Source organism: Daucus carota, chromosome 6 (genome assembly GCF_001625215.2).
Source record: "Daucus carota subsp. sativus chromosome 6, DH1 v3.0, whole genome shotgun sequence".
In the NCBI taxonomy this organism is placed as follows: domain Eukaryota; kingdom Viridiplantae; phylum Streptophyta; class Magnoliopsida; order Apiales; family Apiaceae; genus Daucus; species Daucus carota.
In genome coordinates, this window is record NC_030386.2 from 27,457,437 (window position 1) to 27,474,428 (window position 16,992).

Genomic DNA, 16,992 nt, shown 5'->3' on the forward strand with positions numbered 1-16,992 from the left:
TGCAATCTCTGTTCGAATACTTGAGCATCACAAGAAAGCTGGTTCTTTTGACTAGGATAAAACAATACGGAGTAATATGAATATACCAAAACGGATATAGACAGTTGTCTTCCCGAGCATTACAGGTTGAAATATCATCATGGCAAACGATAATATGATTAAAAATGTTACACTGTATATTAGTAAATTTTTTAATTAATGGCCAAGTGCAGGTGGGTTTTTCAGTTCAGCTGTCACAGCATGGGAAATTGAAAGCTAGAGAAGCCCGGTACTGTTATACTGGACAAACGCGGATAAGACTTGGACACTGTGAGGAAGGAGTGAGGGCCACAGAGAATATACAAGGAAGAAGAAGAAAAAACATTTGACCTCGCATGTCCATTATACCGTGCCTGTTTGGCAGGGGAGACTTCTGGACCTTTTTTTTTTTTTTAATAACAAGCTTAATTTCTTTTTTCTTAATTCGTTTGTGTAAAAATTCAAAAATATTTATAAGAGACAGTAAATACCTCTCACTTATAGCCAATTTTTTTCATTTTAGGAAAGAAACACTTATTTTAAGTTTATTAAAATATCCCCGTGTCTTTGGTTATATTAAAATCTTAGGGCCGTTTGGACAAGTTTAAAAAAGTGGTCTTTTTTTTTTAAATAAATAAGTGAATTAGAAGTGAGAGGTACATAAATTAATAAAATGTTTGGAATAGAGTAGAAGTTCTGAGAAATAAGCTAATATTCTTAAAATTTTGAAAGTATTTCTACTTATATATACAAACGACTCAAGAAAAACAGAAATCAGGAACAACTTTTACTTCATAAAAACAAACATACCCTTATTTGATGTTAATTTACATACTTCCACCGTTTCAAATTACATGTCCACTTTAAAAAAATCATACATTTTAAGAAAAGTGGATTTTGAGAAAAAAGAGGTGTATTAAGTCATTAGTTGAACATAATATGTGATGTATAGTTGATCTTGGAAATATAAATTAGCAATACGTGAAGGAGAGTTGATTTTAGAAATATAAATTTACATTGAGAGTTGAAATTAACAAGTATTTTGAAACAATTTTTTTTTTTAAATGAACATGCATTTTAAAATAGAGAGAGTATTTTTCAATTGGATTGTGAAATATCTGGATTCCCGAATTCTGAAAGCTCCGGAGAAAAGCATGTTCTTCCATGTTATTAGGGCAAATCTGACCTAAAGGTCCAAATTTGGGCCGGTTTCAGCCTAAATCTCCCCAACAGTCATCTAAATCTTGGTCCAAATTTAGGCCGGTGAACCGTATTGGTCTAAATTTAGGCCGGCACTATTCACCGGCCTAAATCTTTTTAGTAATATAATAATAACTTTTTATGTTTTGTATATTTAGTTAATATATATTATGAAATATATTAATTATATATATATATATTAATTATGAAATATAATAAAATTAAACATTTTTAAAATAATTCAAATTAACAATACATTAAAAATAAGATAAAGATTACATTCGATAAAATTTAATTGCAAATAAAGCTTACACGAAAACATAATAACTAAAACTTCGAAAACATAATAAAAACTAAAACTTCAACTTAATCTTATATTAATCCGTCAAAAAAAAAAAACTTAATCTTATATCAAGTAATTTTAGCTAATTAAGTAATTTTTTTCTTTTTTATATGTAATGTTTCTCTTATTTAATAAATTTATTGAGTTTAATATTAATATGAAATCTTATATTATTGTTAAAAGATTAGAATAATAATATAAATATAGTTAGAAGAATAAAATATTGATATACGAATTTGGACCAAATTTCAGGCCAAACTGTTAGAATGGAAAGATGATTCGGTGTAAATTTAGGCCAAAATTTAGGTAAAAACTGATTACATGGTTGGAGATGGCCTTAGGACAACTAGTCCAGGTTTGGGGTGTGTTATCTAGCGTGATCCAAACTTCAATCCAAATTTATTCCCGAGTGTCACGATATGCCCGCATCTTTTCAAAATTTATGGCAATTCGTGAAAATAAAAGGTCTAACAATGTCTCACAAAAATTTTAAATTGTTCAGACATCTTTCATTCTATTTTTAGGATTGTCCTACTCAAATCTCATTTTAGTTTTAATATTAAAACATTATTTTTCCTTCTCTTTCTACACATCTTTTCCCTGTATTTACATTTTTATTTAATCACACTTACAATTTAAATATAATAATATTTAAATAATACATTGGAGTGAATATATAAAAATAATCCCAAACTATTGTGAAAGTTATATTTTATTATATCTTTAAGATAATTAATAAAATAATCTTGGACTTGCTTTAACGGTGTTCCTTCATAGTTTAATAAAAGATTTTTGGACAATTATGGATAACGCACTTCAATCTTGGCCTATCAACATCTTAATCATTGTCTAAGAACTGCACTTTGGAATATTTTGTTCGGGGGCATGTGAGTTGAGTGATTTGTATATCATATAGCCCAAGTTACTTCGTGATTATATTTAATTCGTTCGTATCAATTACTTGAACACGTGACTTGACTCATATTTTAATATTTTTGTAAAATATAATTTAATAAATTTATTTTTAACGAAAATTTAATAATTAAACTTTTATTCAACAAAATAAAAATTTGAAAATAAATTATGAAATTATATTTTATAAGAAGTTTAAAAATATGTGTCGAACAATTTCAAATAAAATGTAAACAAGAGACGGGAATAAGAAATTAAGATAAACACCGTCGTGTGAAACAGCAAGGCAAAATTAGTATCAGCTAGACCTATAAAAAAACCAAAATCATATATAGCATAGTCCGTCCCCCTTAATTGTTAAGCGGCTGGGCACGTATGTTAATACTCTCATAAAATATAATTTGTTAAATTATATTTTTTATGCGTTTTAAAATACAAGTCAAGTAACGAAAAAAGAGAATAAATAAATGAAAGGGAGAAAGAGTATATTATAGATAAAATTCATTTCAATTATTTTGTACATCATTGTTAAGGAGAGATCTTAGGTCAAAGACAGTGTCATTCACTTGCATTATTTATCATGAGCAGTTATTTAAATATTTTGTCAATTCAGAGTCTTGGTTTTCGAAATCAGAACTGAGATGCAGAGAAACATTCTATAAACAGAACAAGTGGACCAATGACCAGCAAGTCAGCAACTCGTCACTGTACAGTGTTGCCCCTGCCATTTCATTCTTACGATTTCTTTGTATTTGTTGACAAGTATTTAATATTTTTATAAGATATACTCTCTCCGCCTCTCTCCGCCCCGTGTTTGTTTACGTTCCACGCATTTTGAGGCTTCTATAAAATATAGTTGAATAATTTTTTTCTAAAATTTTCTTTTGTGAATAAAAGTTTAAATATCAAATTTTATTTAGAGAAAAAAAACTGAAAAATATATTATGAAACTATAATTTAAATGAGTGTGGAAAAACGTGCTGAAAAGTAACGTAAAAAAATGAGGGGGACATAGAGAGTATATATATATTTTTTCAATTTCAGATAAAATTAAATATTAAATTTTATCAAAAAGGTAATTTTAAAATAATTTATAAAATCATAATATTTCATAAAATAGAAAACATATCAAATATTCTGTTCCAAATATATATAACTCCATGACCGCAGGAGTAATGCTCACGAGCACAAAATCAGGTTCAGTATTACAGGGTTGTTTGATGAATTAAAAAAAAATAATGTATTATTTAAAATAAGAAGTGGATTAGAGGTAATAAGTGAATATGTTAATAAAGTGTTTGGAAGAAAAGTAGAAGCTGCGAAAGATAAGTAATTTTTTAAAAAATGCTTCTACTTATTTACGCAAACTGGTCAGTGAAAAGCTGAAGTACGTAGAAGCAACTCCCGTAAAACAAACGCAATATATTAGTACGATTTTAGATTTTAGCAACTCCTGTAAAACAAACACGCAAGCAATATATTTGTACGATTTTAGGAGCGACGTAGATTTGCACCATTCTTTATTGGGACCCTTCTTTTTTATCGGGACTGTCTAACTTAATTTATAAAATAATTATTATCAATATATATATATATATAAAGGAGAATGCGGGCGTCTCTAGAATTGTTTGATTCAGTCTTCTGATTTTTCTTAAATTTCGGGTAGAAAATATAGTTATAATTCAAAAAATCAGGTTTAAGAATTCTTTTAGTAATACAACTCTTTTCTTATTTGAATTCTAAAGTTGATATGATTATTTTCTTATTTAGTATTTCTTATTAAATTCTAAAGATGATACAATTCTTTTCTTATTTAGTAATCCTAAAAGAAATATGATTATATTTATTCAAACTAACAATAATTGATAAAAATACAATTTACATTTAAGATTTGTAATTTAACATGTACAATTCTTATTTTTTTGATAAGATATACTATAGAAGATGTAGTTGAATTTTATATTATAAAATTTTATTTTCAATACGATATATAGAAGAACAATCTAATACTAGGTCCGTAATTACAACTATGTTCAAGAGTCTAAATAATAGATACAAATAATAAATTAGAGAACACGATATGTTCGAATCATAAAATTTGTTTGATTCAGTCTTCTAATTTTTCTTAAATTTTGGAGAAAGAAATATAATTATAATTCGAAAAATCAGATTTAATACAATTCTAAAGATAATAGAATTCTTTTCTTATTGGATTCTAAAAGTAATACTCTAAAATTTAGAGAAAAAAAAATCCTTAAAGTAATACAATTCTTTTTCTCATTCAAGAATCATAAAGGTATTACAATCCCCTGTCTTAGAATTTTGATACCGTCGAGCCTGCATATATCGGAAATTTTGCGTCATCACGAATGAATTTTGATTTTAATCAAGAGAACACATTGGCCAATTATGATCAGACATTCTCGGTCCCTCCCAACAAGTTATTTACGTTTATAATTTGCACGTATGTCGAGACTCCTACAAAGTATAGTCCTGCAATGTTTAAAAAAAAATGAAAAAAATTATTAAACTATATTTTATAATAGCTTTAAAATATGTGTGTCAAAGGAATTTAGTGGAAAATTTTCTAAAGATATTATTAAATTATATTTTATAATAGCATTAAAATGCGTGTCGAACGATTGAATTTTATTTTAATAAACACATCACAGTGGCCAATTATAATCGGACATTCTTCATTCGTCCCAACAAACAAGTTATTTATGTTTCCTGCTTGCACACGTGTTGAGACTCCTACAAAAGTAGAAATCTATAGTATTTTTGTAATTATTTTTTTAAATCTATGAAATTGGATATATTTATCCAATTATAATTATAATTTTATCATAATGTAAATGATTCTTGAGAGGATACGCGGGAGGTTACGTGGAGTCTCCCGGAAACTTTCCGTTTATTTTTTCTAATTTATGGAGAGAAAATAGGTAAGTAGCTAAAAAATGATAATCGTAAAATTAGAGATATAATTCTAAGTAGTTAATAAATAGAAATTTTAACAAAAATATAATAGCTAAAATCTATGAAATTCTAAGTAGTTACGGAATAGAAATCTTAAAAGCAAAAAGAAATAATTCTAAACAATTAAGAAATAGGAATTTTAAAGAAAAATATAATAACTAAAATATATGAAATTGGATATATTTTTCCAATTATAATTATAATTCTACCATAATGTAAATGATTCTTGATTAGTATTGTGTTTGAGGGGAGGGCGGCCCAAATTAATTTCTATCTAAATAATAATAAATTTTCTATTAGTATCATGTTTGACGGGAAAGCGGCTAAAATAATTTTTTATCCAAGTTATAATATTTTTTTTTATTAAAACAGGACCACAACTTAAAATAATATTTAGCCAATTATAATCTTTAACTTTATCATAACTATAGTAATTTTTATTAGTATTGTATTTGACGGTAGGGCGACTCAAACTAATATATATATTATAATGTTTTGTTATTAGTATTGTGTTTGACAAGAGAGCGGCTCAAACTAATTTTTATCTATATTATTATATTTAATTTTATCATAATTATAATAATTATTGATTAATATTGTTTTTGATGGGAGGGAGGATCAAATAATTTTTTTTATTAGTATTGTGCTTGACAGGAGGGCCACTTAAAAAAATTATATTAATTATAGTTATTTTTTATTAATGATATGTTTAACAGGAACATTACTCAAAATAAATTTGATGCAATTATAATATTAATTCGTATCAAAATTTATAAAAAAAATTCTTGATTAGTATTGTGTTTGAGAGGAAAACGGCACAAATTAATTTTTATGTAAATAATAATAAATTTTCTATTAGTATTATGTTTGACGGGAAAACGGCTAAAACATTTTTTATCTAAGTCATAATGTATTTTTTTATATAGTATTGTGTTTGACGGTAGGACGACTCAAACTAATATGTATATTATAATTTTTTGTTATTAGTATTGTGTTTGACAAGAGAGCGGCTCAAACTAATTTTTATCTATATTATTATATTTAATTATATCATAATTATAATAATTATTGATTAATATTATCTTTGATGGGAGGGCGGTTCAATCAATTTTTTTTATTAGTATTGTGTTTGACATGAGGACCACTTAAAGAAATTTTTATATTAATTATAATATTATTTTTAATTTTTTTATTAATGATATGTTTAACGGGAGCATGACCCAAAATAATTTTTATGCAATTATAATATTAATTCGTATCAAAATTTATAAAAAACGCTTTATACACTAGTTTGTAAGTAAAAGAGTAATCATGTTATTTATAAGTCCAGTCATACACCCTAATACCTATGCGTCAAAAGTCAAAAATGGCCATACGCAACTTTCTCCAACTTTTTCTTAAAAAAACATTCTAACACTTTTTTATAGGCGGTAATTCGAACCGAGCCGATCGAATTTCGAGTCAAGTTTAATCGAGTCGAGTCGAGCCGGCTGGTTTAACTAATTGAGCCTAAACCTCTATCCGAACTCGATCCGTTAATTTCACGAGTCGAGTCGATCTCACTCGTTTGGCTAAACGAGCCGGTTTTAGCGAGTCGAGCGAGCCAACTCGTATAATTTTACACTTAATCAACTCTAAACCTCTACCCAAACTCGGCTCATTTATTTTCACGAGTCGAGTTGAGCCGACTCGCTTAATTAAATGAGTCGGAAGCTTTTTCCGAATTCGGCTCGTTTAACGAGTCGAGTCAAGGCGAACCCAGTTAAATAAGTTCGAGCCGAGCGAGCTCGCGAGCAGCCTGACTTGAATTACATCTCTACTTTTTTTTACGTAATTAAATTTTACTACTATTGACATTTCTAAATTGAAGTCCGTACATATTCAAAAAATTTAATTTGAATTAAGTTAAAGAAAAATATCAATCTTCTCTCCAATTTCCCGGTGTTAATGGAAACGAGCCATTAGAAGTACGTTGAACAAATATTTTTTGAATACAAATTTATTTATAATATGTTTAATTTATCTTATTTTTAAAAATAAATTAAACTAAAATTAAAATAATATGTAAATTTTTATTCCCCCTAAAACCAAGTACTTATGCCATAAAATAGTGAATGATTAACACTTCTTGAACATTTTAAATATATAAATATAACTTTTTTCACTAATTAAGTTCTCTCTAAGAAAACAAACACCATTCTTTGGATGACTAAGTTATCTTGTGTCAGAGCATCTCCAAAGGCGTTGGCTATAATCGTTGAATGGAATCTACAAAATATTATGTAAAATTTGTTGAACCTGTAAGACAATTTGCTTCAGTGGTATTGGTTATATTGGTTGACTATAACTTAAAAATAGTATGTTATTAACATTTTAGATTGTTAAAATAGAATATATCGTTCAGTATGGTAATAAATGATGTGCAATATTCCTATAAATTTCTTACAGACTTGTAGAGGTTCGACAAATTTAGCCATCCATAGGAGGTTTGCTAAAATTATACTCCCTCCGTTTTTTAATATATGACGTTTGACTTTTTGGCACACACTTTTAAGTGTTTTGACCGGGTAGTTAAAAGTATTATTTTTGAAATTTTCTTTTTCTGAAAAAAATATGTAATCAAAATTTTAATTCACAAAAAAAAAATAATTAAAAATATTAAGTTTTACTATGCGGTCAACCCACCTAAAGGTACGTGCCCAAGTCAAAAGTGACATATAGAAAAAACAGAGGGAGTAGACAACAGCTGGGTATGGTTGGAGTTGAGTTTTTCAAGCTGTTGGCTAAATTGTTTTTATTTTTAGTATGTCAACTCACTTTTTAGCTAAGGGTTTTCAATGATTCTCCAACGGCGTTGGCTATAATCGTTGGCTAAACGGGACTTGTAAGACATTATGTAAAATTTGCTGAACCTGTAAGACATTTTGCTTTAAGAGCATCTCCAACCATACAAACCACTTGGCTAAAAAGTGGGCTGACATTCCAAATATAAAAAATTTAGCCAACCTTTTGAAAAAATCATACTCCAACCACGTGAACCTGTTGTCTATAATTTTAGCCAACCTCTCATGGATGACTATATTTGTCGAACCTCTACAGATCTGTAAGAAATCTGTAGGATGATTGCACATCATTTATTACCATATTAAACTGATATATTCTATTTTAACAAACTAAAATATTAATAACATTCTAATTTTAAATTATAGCCAACCAATATAGCCAATACCATTGAAGTGCAATATCTTACGGGTTCAGCAAACTTTACATAATGTCTTACAGGTTCAATTTAGCTAGCGATCAGGGTTCAATAGTATGGCTATACTGGATGGCTATAATTTAAAAATAGTATGTTATTAATATTTTAGATTGTTAAAATAGAATATATCAGATCAATATGGTAATAAATGATGTGCAATCTTCCTACATATTTCTTACAGATCTGTAGAATTTCGACAAATTTAGCCATCCATAGAAGGTTGACTACAATTATAGACAACAGCTGGGTATGGTTGGAGTTAAATTTTTCGAGCTGTTAGCTAAAATTTTGTATTTTTAGTATGCAAACTCACCTTTTAGATAAGGGGTTTTGATGGTTGGAAATGCTTTTAATGAATAGTTAACTTTATCATGTATATAGGCGAGGAAAACCAAAATAGTGTGATTAAAGCGGAAATAAAGAATGAAAGGATGACTTGCAACGTGAGCTTGTAAAGAGTTGTTACACTTTCCCTTATTTTACGGGTCCGTTACGAACTTTACTTGAATCCTTACAAATGTCATGAACGTTACTTGCTTTTTATTTATCTTTGGCAAATTCACATTTATTTTTAGAAAATTTACGTTACTTGAATTTCATAGTTATCTTAATATTACCTATGCATGAGTGCATTGAGTGAGTTGTTTTGAAATGGCTTCTTCTGATGTAAGTTTGGGTAAACAATGTTCGATGATAAATCGATTCCTAGACTATTTCAAGGTGATTGTTTAAACTAATCAATTTATAAGTAAATATCTAAAACTAATTTAATACATATATAATTTTTAAAGCTCAACACACAATAGGTAGATTTGACATATTTTAAAGGGAGAATGGAAATTAATTAGGGAAAAAAATGTTGATGGAATGATAGAATGGTTACTGAGATAATTATTTATTAATGACATATATTGAATAACATAATATAACATAATTTATTAAATCTTATATTTTGATTTTAAAAATTTATATAATAATTTAGTCAGATTTCTAAAATCAAATTAATCAATTATTTTATAATATTTAATCAAGTAATTATTCAATTTATCATGGCGTGAGTATTAAACGACAAACAAAGGTCCTCAAGTTTTAAAATATTAAGAAACTGCCGTTACTTTGTTTAACTGGCAGACACTTGACCGAAACTCGAAAAGCAACAAAAAATTTTGCTAAGCAGGACAACTCACCCGCCACATCCAAACACAGCCTATTATGTCACCTCATGTATATCCTCATATCGATCTCAAACCCCTTTTTACCCTGAAATCGAGTTAAATTCATCATCTAAATTTTTACATCTTTAACCTTTTTATAGTACAATTTATTAAATATATATCAAATAATAAAAATAATATTTTACAAATTAAAATTGAATATTATTTAAATTTCGAGACTGAAAGGAAGACCCATAAAACACTTATAACACATATTATAGATATTATTTAAAAATTCAATTTAAATAGATTAAAAATATAGTAGAATTTTACATCATCTATTAATATATTAAAAAAAATATTTTATTTATAATAACTAACAATAATAATGATATACAGTATTATTAAAACAAATTTTTATAAATTCTTCGAATTTTAAATAATATCTCACTCCTTGTTCATCCGTTCTTAGCCTGGAAATGCTCTAAATATTTCTCTCACGGACCGTAAGAATTTTTTTTACCGCTCCTCCAACTGACCAAACAACCTCATTTCAATTTTCACTATTGTCTATTTTGTTTTATTTTATTCCAAGGGCCACAAGACCAACCCCACTTTCTCTCTCATCCAACACAAACACACTTTCTCTCTCCTCAACTAAACTAAACTAAACTCACAGAAGCTAGCTCCGGTGGACATTCTTAATTCTCCGGCACACATCTCTGTACGTTCTGCTACAAACTCAACTTTTCATTTATCATTAAATTATTCACATATATTATTTTTAATATCACTGTCTCTATCATGTACTATGTTTGCATACATATAAATGTGTCTTTCGTTTGTTCTTGATTTAAGGAGGCATTTCTGTAAGATAACTTGCAAGGTAAGCTCACAACTTCAAGCACTGTTCATTCTGTATGTAAAAATATTTTTATTTGTGTTGTTATATATCTGTTTAAATTTAATGAACAGTGATGTTTTTTAGATGCATTTAGTTTATTTATTCGAAATTTTACAAATTTTAGACTTGATTTTGAGATAGTTGCATAATTCTGAGTTCATATGGCCTAGTTACTGTTGATATGGTTTGAACAGTTGATCGTTTAGCTAGTGAGTAATTTACTTTTGTATGATGATGATTTTCATAATGTTTGAACTTTTATTGTATGTTGAGATTGGCTATCTGAGTGAAGTTCTGCTTAAATTATGAGTTTTTGTGTGATTATTTGTTTGTTTTCGGGATTTCGGGTAAATTTGATTCTCTGATTTTGCAATTTGGTTTGTGATCATGAATATATGAACTCACACTTTTTCTCCTGTGATCTGTTCTTGACTTGTTGTCACAGTGTATATATGTTTATTTGTTTAATTCTTATTTTAGTGTCATCTTGCTCCAGTACTTATTTAATTGCTTAGAAGAAAAAAGGGAATCTTAAGTCTCTGGCTGGTGACAAATAGGATATTTTCTCTTGTGGAAGTTAATTGCTACATTATGGTCTGCTATGATTGATGCATTAATAGCTGTAAATTTACTTCAGATTCTGCTAAATTCTAATATTACAATTTTGTGATAGTTTCGGCATTGGATTTGCCCATGCCATTTCGGATGATGGAGCAAAGGGATGCTGGGAAGACCTCTGGTTTGTTTAAGGGCAAACAGACCCTTTCTGAGGTAATTCCACTTTAGTTGCTTGTGAGCTAATGCCGTGATTTGGTACAAGCACAGTTCTTTTAATTAGTTTTACCAACATGATAGATTGGTATGCATACACCTCTTTCTAAACTTACATATATTATGCATGTTAGAATTGGCAGGGAAAGACCGATTGCCGAGAGCTTAAAACTCTGCCTGATAAGCATGGTAAGCCATATTTTATTTCCATTAGTTACGAAATGCGAATAGCCGAATATTACATATTTCATGATAGTAGTCATGAGTGCTTAGACTTTAACAATTTCCTTAGTTACCAAGCTAACTCTTAAAAACAAATTGCCATGTCTACTTATGCTAGTCACCTCTGGTATAAATAGTAGTGGTTTTATCATTTCATTGTATGGAAAAGGACATGATTGGCAGACCTTTCTTAAAAAAAATGCGCAGCTGCCGCGCATTGCGTGCGATAGAAGCGATTAATTTTCAAAATGGCAACTGGGACCATGTTATAAATGAGGCGCGCTGCGCCAAATTTCATGATTTACCACGCAATGCGTGCAAATATTAAAAGCCGTGATTTGACTTACATGTCTATGTATATGTTCTTTCTAGTTCAAAACAACTTTCTCTTCTAACTTTTTATGGCCTATTTATCTATGTATAGTGTTATGTGTTCAATTTTGATGAAATTTGTTATTCTTTCATGCATCTGTTGTTCTTATGATTGACTATATTCTCACAAAAAGTTCAGTTTTTGGACCTGTGAGGTTATGTGTACTTGATGATACTTGCTTTTTCCATGCATTTGATCCGATGTTCATCGATGTGTGCAGTTATTTTATCAAGAGAGGATGTTCAACTTCACCAATATGGTAATCCTGCATTATCGGACAAAGTAGAACCCCTGGTAGAGACTAAAGAAAATGAGGCACAGAGTATCAGAAATCTCCTTCCTGACGAGGATGATCTTTTTTCTGGAATAATGGATCAGCTGAGACTTAGTACTCTTTCAGATGGTATTGAAGATGAAGAAGATCTGTTTCAAAGTGGGGGCGGCATGGAATTAGAATCAGATAATTGCTTAAACTCTCATCAACACAACAGCAATTATACTACTGGAGTTCTAAATGTTGGAACTAATTCTAACAGTTTAATTGCCCCAAGACACTCTTATGAAGAACAATCTTCTAGAAGACTTCTTGTGATGAACTTCGGTACCAGTACTGAAGATTCTGAGTTGAGGTCTCTTCTTGAGGTGCATAGTTCTGTTGTCCATAAGCTTATGAATCATCATGAACCTTTAAATTTTGTTCTAGTTCCGGCAGAGTCCTCAATTAATATATAGTCATGTTACTATTTATTTCTGCAGAAATATGGTGAAATTCATTCTCTGTACACAAGCTGTAAACACCTAGGCTACATCATCGTATCTTATTATGATATCAGAGCAGCTCGGAGCGCAAGGAACTCACTACACAATAAACCATGGAGACCTATGAATCTTGATGCACATTACTTGATAGCAAAGGTGCGTTAAACTCTCTTATTACTGAGCACAAGTGATAACATACATGCATTCTCTACTTGTTGATATTCGTCGACCACTGTTAGTAATAATCAAATCAATGAAAAGCTTTATGTATTAGTTTATACGGTATAATGCAGTATCTTGATTCCAAGTTCTGCTAAAAAACCAAGTTTGAACTTGTTTGTTTTAGGATGATCCTTTGGGGACAGATATTCACTCGGGCACCGTTCTTGTATCTAATATTGATTCCTTGGTGTCAGAAGATTATATTCGCCAGATATTTCGCAGCTTTGGAGAGATCAAGGAAGTAAGTTATTAATTGGAACTTGTGTATGCTATACCTGTAAAATGCTGTATAGCTGGGAACTTATATGGTTTGGTGATAGCAGATTGGAGAAGCACATCAGTGTAACAAATATATTGAATATTATGATATTCGATCGGCGGAAGCTGCTTATCGCACATTAAATTGTAGCAATATTGCAGGGAAGCAGATCAAGCTTGAACTAGGCCCTGATAGACAACAGTATGTACAGTACAACCATCGTGTATATATAGTGTCACTGATCTACTTAATACTATGTTTTAAGTCATACATTATGATCATCGAAAGAATGTTTCATGTCTGATACACAGACTTAACTCTTTTAACAGGGTTTGATGTGGCTATATATAGTTATATATTTGTCATTTTGATGTGGCTATTTTAGTTCCACTTCTTTCGCTAATTTTTTAGAACAGTACCATGTCAATCATTACCTCATTCAATTGTTAACACTTAACATGTGGAGAGTTAATTTTGCTTATTTGTGTGTAATGCCCTTTTATGTTTTATGGTGTGCAGTTCAATGCAACAGTTTCTTCCCCCAATGGCAATAGATGAACGTAGTCATCGTGGAAGCTTGGATGGCTATTCATCGATAGATCTACTAGGTATATTATATATTTTGGGAGGGAGTACAATAAAAAATAGAGGGGAAGATGTTTGAGTTTTATATAATTGCTTAGTTAAAGATTTCCACCTCACAGCAGCTTTTACAGGGACAGTTTCTCATTCCTTGATGACACCTGGCTGCTTTAATGGAGGGTCTGTTGGTAGATTACATTCAAAAAGTGAGATGACTATTGATGCTTTTAATGACAATGCATTCTCTGAAGGTAGTTTTAGTGTTCCAGACAGCTTTCCAGTGAGACTGGGGTCTGGTCATGATCGATTTATGCTTCATGAGCCACGAGATGAGTCATGCCCTCCCAGTAATCATCTTCACTCCCTCCCAGAGTATCACAATGGTTCTGCTCATGTGATCTCACACAATCCTTTTGGCACTGTTGGGGACTTGTCCGTAGATGCTAATCCTAGAATATTAGAAGGCATGAATGACAGAAACATATACATTAATGACCCCAAAGGCCAGCAAGCGAATCATCATGCTGGAGGTAAGTAGCACGTCAAATTGCATTACTTGCTAACCTTTTTAATTCTTTTCTGAACTTACTCATGTGAAAGATATCACATGTCTTTTATCTATCGTTTTTCTTATCTGCGATTAGATCTTAATATCTAATTAAATATATACTGAATCAAAAATGTAATTATGGACTCAAGGGGGTGACAATGTTGATGCTAATCTTATTTGTAATTTGGTGGTCCACATAATGGGATACTGATAGTGATGGTTTCATTTACTAGTTTTTGGCTCTTTTCGGACTACTGGCTGCACAATTCCTGAAGATCGCTATGTAAAGAGCAATTCCAATATATTTCAGCATTTTTCATCAAGCTCCTTGGGTTGGCCTAATTCTTTGCCACTTGCCGGTGGCAGTCATGCTCATGGCAATCCAAATCTACCTGAATTTTCTGGATTATCATCTCACGGGCTCAACACAGTTTCATATTCACATGACATGACACAGGCCTCTAATCCGTCCCATTGGAACAGAGGGCATGCCTACATGGAGTCTATCGGAAGGCCTGGGTTTCAAAATAAAGCGCCTGACTTCTCTCCTCATAACTGCGTGCATGATGTAAATCATATTGGCAAGTATATAAACTCAGCAGCGAGCCCTCCTCAACGTTTGTCCGATTTTACTTCTGGAGTGAATTTAGTTGCTTCAGCACCAACCTCGTTTTGTTCCCCAAAAGAACGCACGAGAAACCTATCGAACTGCAGAAGTGAAGCCGACTCATCTCATTCTGATAAGATGAAGTATGAACTTGATATTGATCGCGTGATGCGTGGAGAAGAAACCCGCACAACGTTGATGATTAAGAACATTCCAAACAAGTATGTGAAGCAATAACACCTTTTCTTTTCTCTAGATAGATTTATTATACAGTTACTTTAATAAATTGTCGCTCGTGAATATTTCCTATCTTGTCATGGGGATCAAAAAAAGTAATTTTATCTAGAAAAACTGCATTTTCTGATATGTACATGTACATCTACTTTTGCATTCTTTTGTTGTGGAGCCTGATTGCTTACTTTATTAGCGTAAAATCTGGAAATTTGATTTCATTTGTTTTATATTAGTGAGGCATTGGTCATTCAGTGTTGCATTTCTTTTAGAATCTCGTAGAAGTTGGATCAATCATATCTTTAAATTGGACTAACCCCTTCGTCCTAAGGATTTTACTGTTTTTCTTTAATTAAAGTCGGATCAAGATTTACACTAAAATTTTCCTCATATTGGTTTGATGCATTTGTTCCTGTTTCTATTAATAGTTTGAATCAAAAAAATGGTTCACTGCAGGTATACTTCAAAAATGCTCCTGGCAACAATTGATGAACAGCATCGAGGAACTTATGACTTCATATATCTGCCGATTGATTTCAAGGCAAGTTATATATTTTCATTATATGTAGTTTCAAGAAATGGACATTTCAGGTTTTAATACATCTAGCAGTTACTGATTTCATAATTATTACTGTGACAGAATAAGTGCAATATGGGATATGCATTCATCAACATGATCGACACAACTCAAATTGTACCATTTTATAAGGTTATATACATTGTTTGATATTTCTTTTTGTCTTATCTGGTATTGACTGTGCAATATATTTTATAGAATTTTTTTTAGTCTGACATTTTCTCAATCTTGCAAATGCTGGCATGGGTCGAAACATGTCTATTGCAGACATTCAATGGCAAAAAGTGGGAGAAGTTCAACAGTGGAAAAGTAGCTTCTATAACATATGCAAGGATTCAGGGGAAAGCTGCTTTAATTGCCCATTTCCAGAACTCAAGCTTGATGAATGAGGACAAAAGGTGTCGCCCAATTCTTTTTTGTACTGAAGGTCCAAATGCAGGTGACCAGGTATAAGAGTAGACATGATTATTTTTTTCTTGCAATAGTTTTATATATTTATATTAAACTTTTCTATACACCTCGTATCATATGTTTAATACATTTCATTGCTCTATAGGAGCCATTTCCTCTGGGAACTAGTTTTCGATCAAGGTCCAGTAAACCTCGAAGCATTCCGAACGTGGAAAAGCATAATCAAGCAAGTTCGTCGGGTTCTGCAAGAGATGCTATATCCGGGGGGACAAGCTCGATGCCGCGTTCAGTGAAGGACTCATTTTGATTAACCTACTAAATCGATGCATTAACTTTGCGAATCAGGCAGATCTCACCTTCTGTTCTGTACATCATTGGTGGCCTGAATCCGTTTTTCTTGTAGAGATTATCTAAACAATTTTGTGAACTGAGGCTAGCTCAACCTGAGTAGCAATTTCCGGTTTTCAGACAGTTGTTATGTAAACTTATTGACCAGCTAATTTAACTGGTTTATTATGGAGCTCAAAATTTTGGAACCTGTCTATGCTTGTGCTAAGCTGGTTGGTGATATTTGTATCATTTGTTCAGTTTACCAAGTTAATCTGGCATGTCTTTCTCTTCCCCTTTGAGTAGTGTAAAGTGTGCATACTTTTGATCAAAAG

The 16,992-nt window shown here is 30.7% G+C and overlaps 1 protein-coding gene across 6 annotated transcripts; it reads left to right on the forward strand.

Moving 5' to 3' along the window:
- The first annotated feature begins 10,456 nt into the window (after positions 1-10,456).
- LOC108224428 (protein MEI2-like 4) lies at positions 10,457-16,868 on the forward strand. Of its 6 annotated transcripts, none has more exons than XM_064080282.1 (15): positions 10,480-10,586; positions 10,721-10,780; positions 11,440-11,537; positions 11,672-11,726; positions 12,353-12,774; positions 12,889-13,047; positions 13,238-13,354; positions 13,434-13,573; positions 13,892-13,980; positions 14,080-14,484; positions 14,738-15,332; positions 15,799-15,883; positions 15,983-16,051; positions 16,187-16,366; positions 16,476-16,868. In XM_064080282.1, exons 3-15 carry the CDS (start codon positions 11,460-11,462, stop codon positions 16,635-16,637), a joined length of 2,556 nt encoding a protein of 851 aa, XP_063936352.1. In that variant the 5' UTR covers positions 10,480-10,586; positions 10,721-10,780; positions 11,440-11,459; the 3' UTR covers positions 16,638-16,868. The 6 variants fall into 6 exon arrangements, with proteins under 6 accessions (XP_063936350.1, XP_017254541.1, XP_063936354.1 ...); XM_064080283.1 differs by having other exon boundaries at positions 10,721-10,748; XM_064080280.1 differs by lacking the exon at positions 10,721-10,780 and having other exon boundaries at positions 10,457-10,586.
- Positions 16,869-16,992: the final 124 nt, after the last annotated feature.

Coding starts and splice junctions, on each gene's coding strand:
- LOC108224428 (XM_064080280.1), top strand. CDS start 11,460: ATGCCATTTCGGATGATGGAGCAAAGGGATGCTGGGAAGACCTCTGGT. Junction 13,574..13,891: donor CTAGGCCCTGATAGACAACA/GTATGTACAGTA, acceptor TATGGTGTGCAG/TTCAATGCAACAGTTTCTTC. Junction 15,884..15,982: donor ATCTGCCGATTGATTTCAAG/GCAAGTTATATA, acceptor TTACTGTGACAG/AATAAGTGCAATATGGGATA.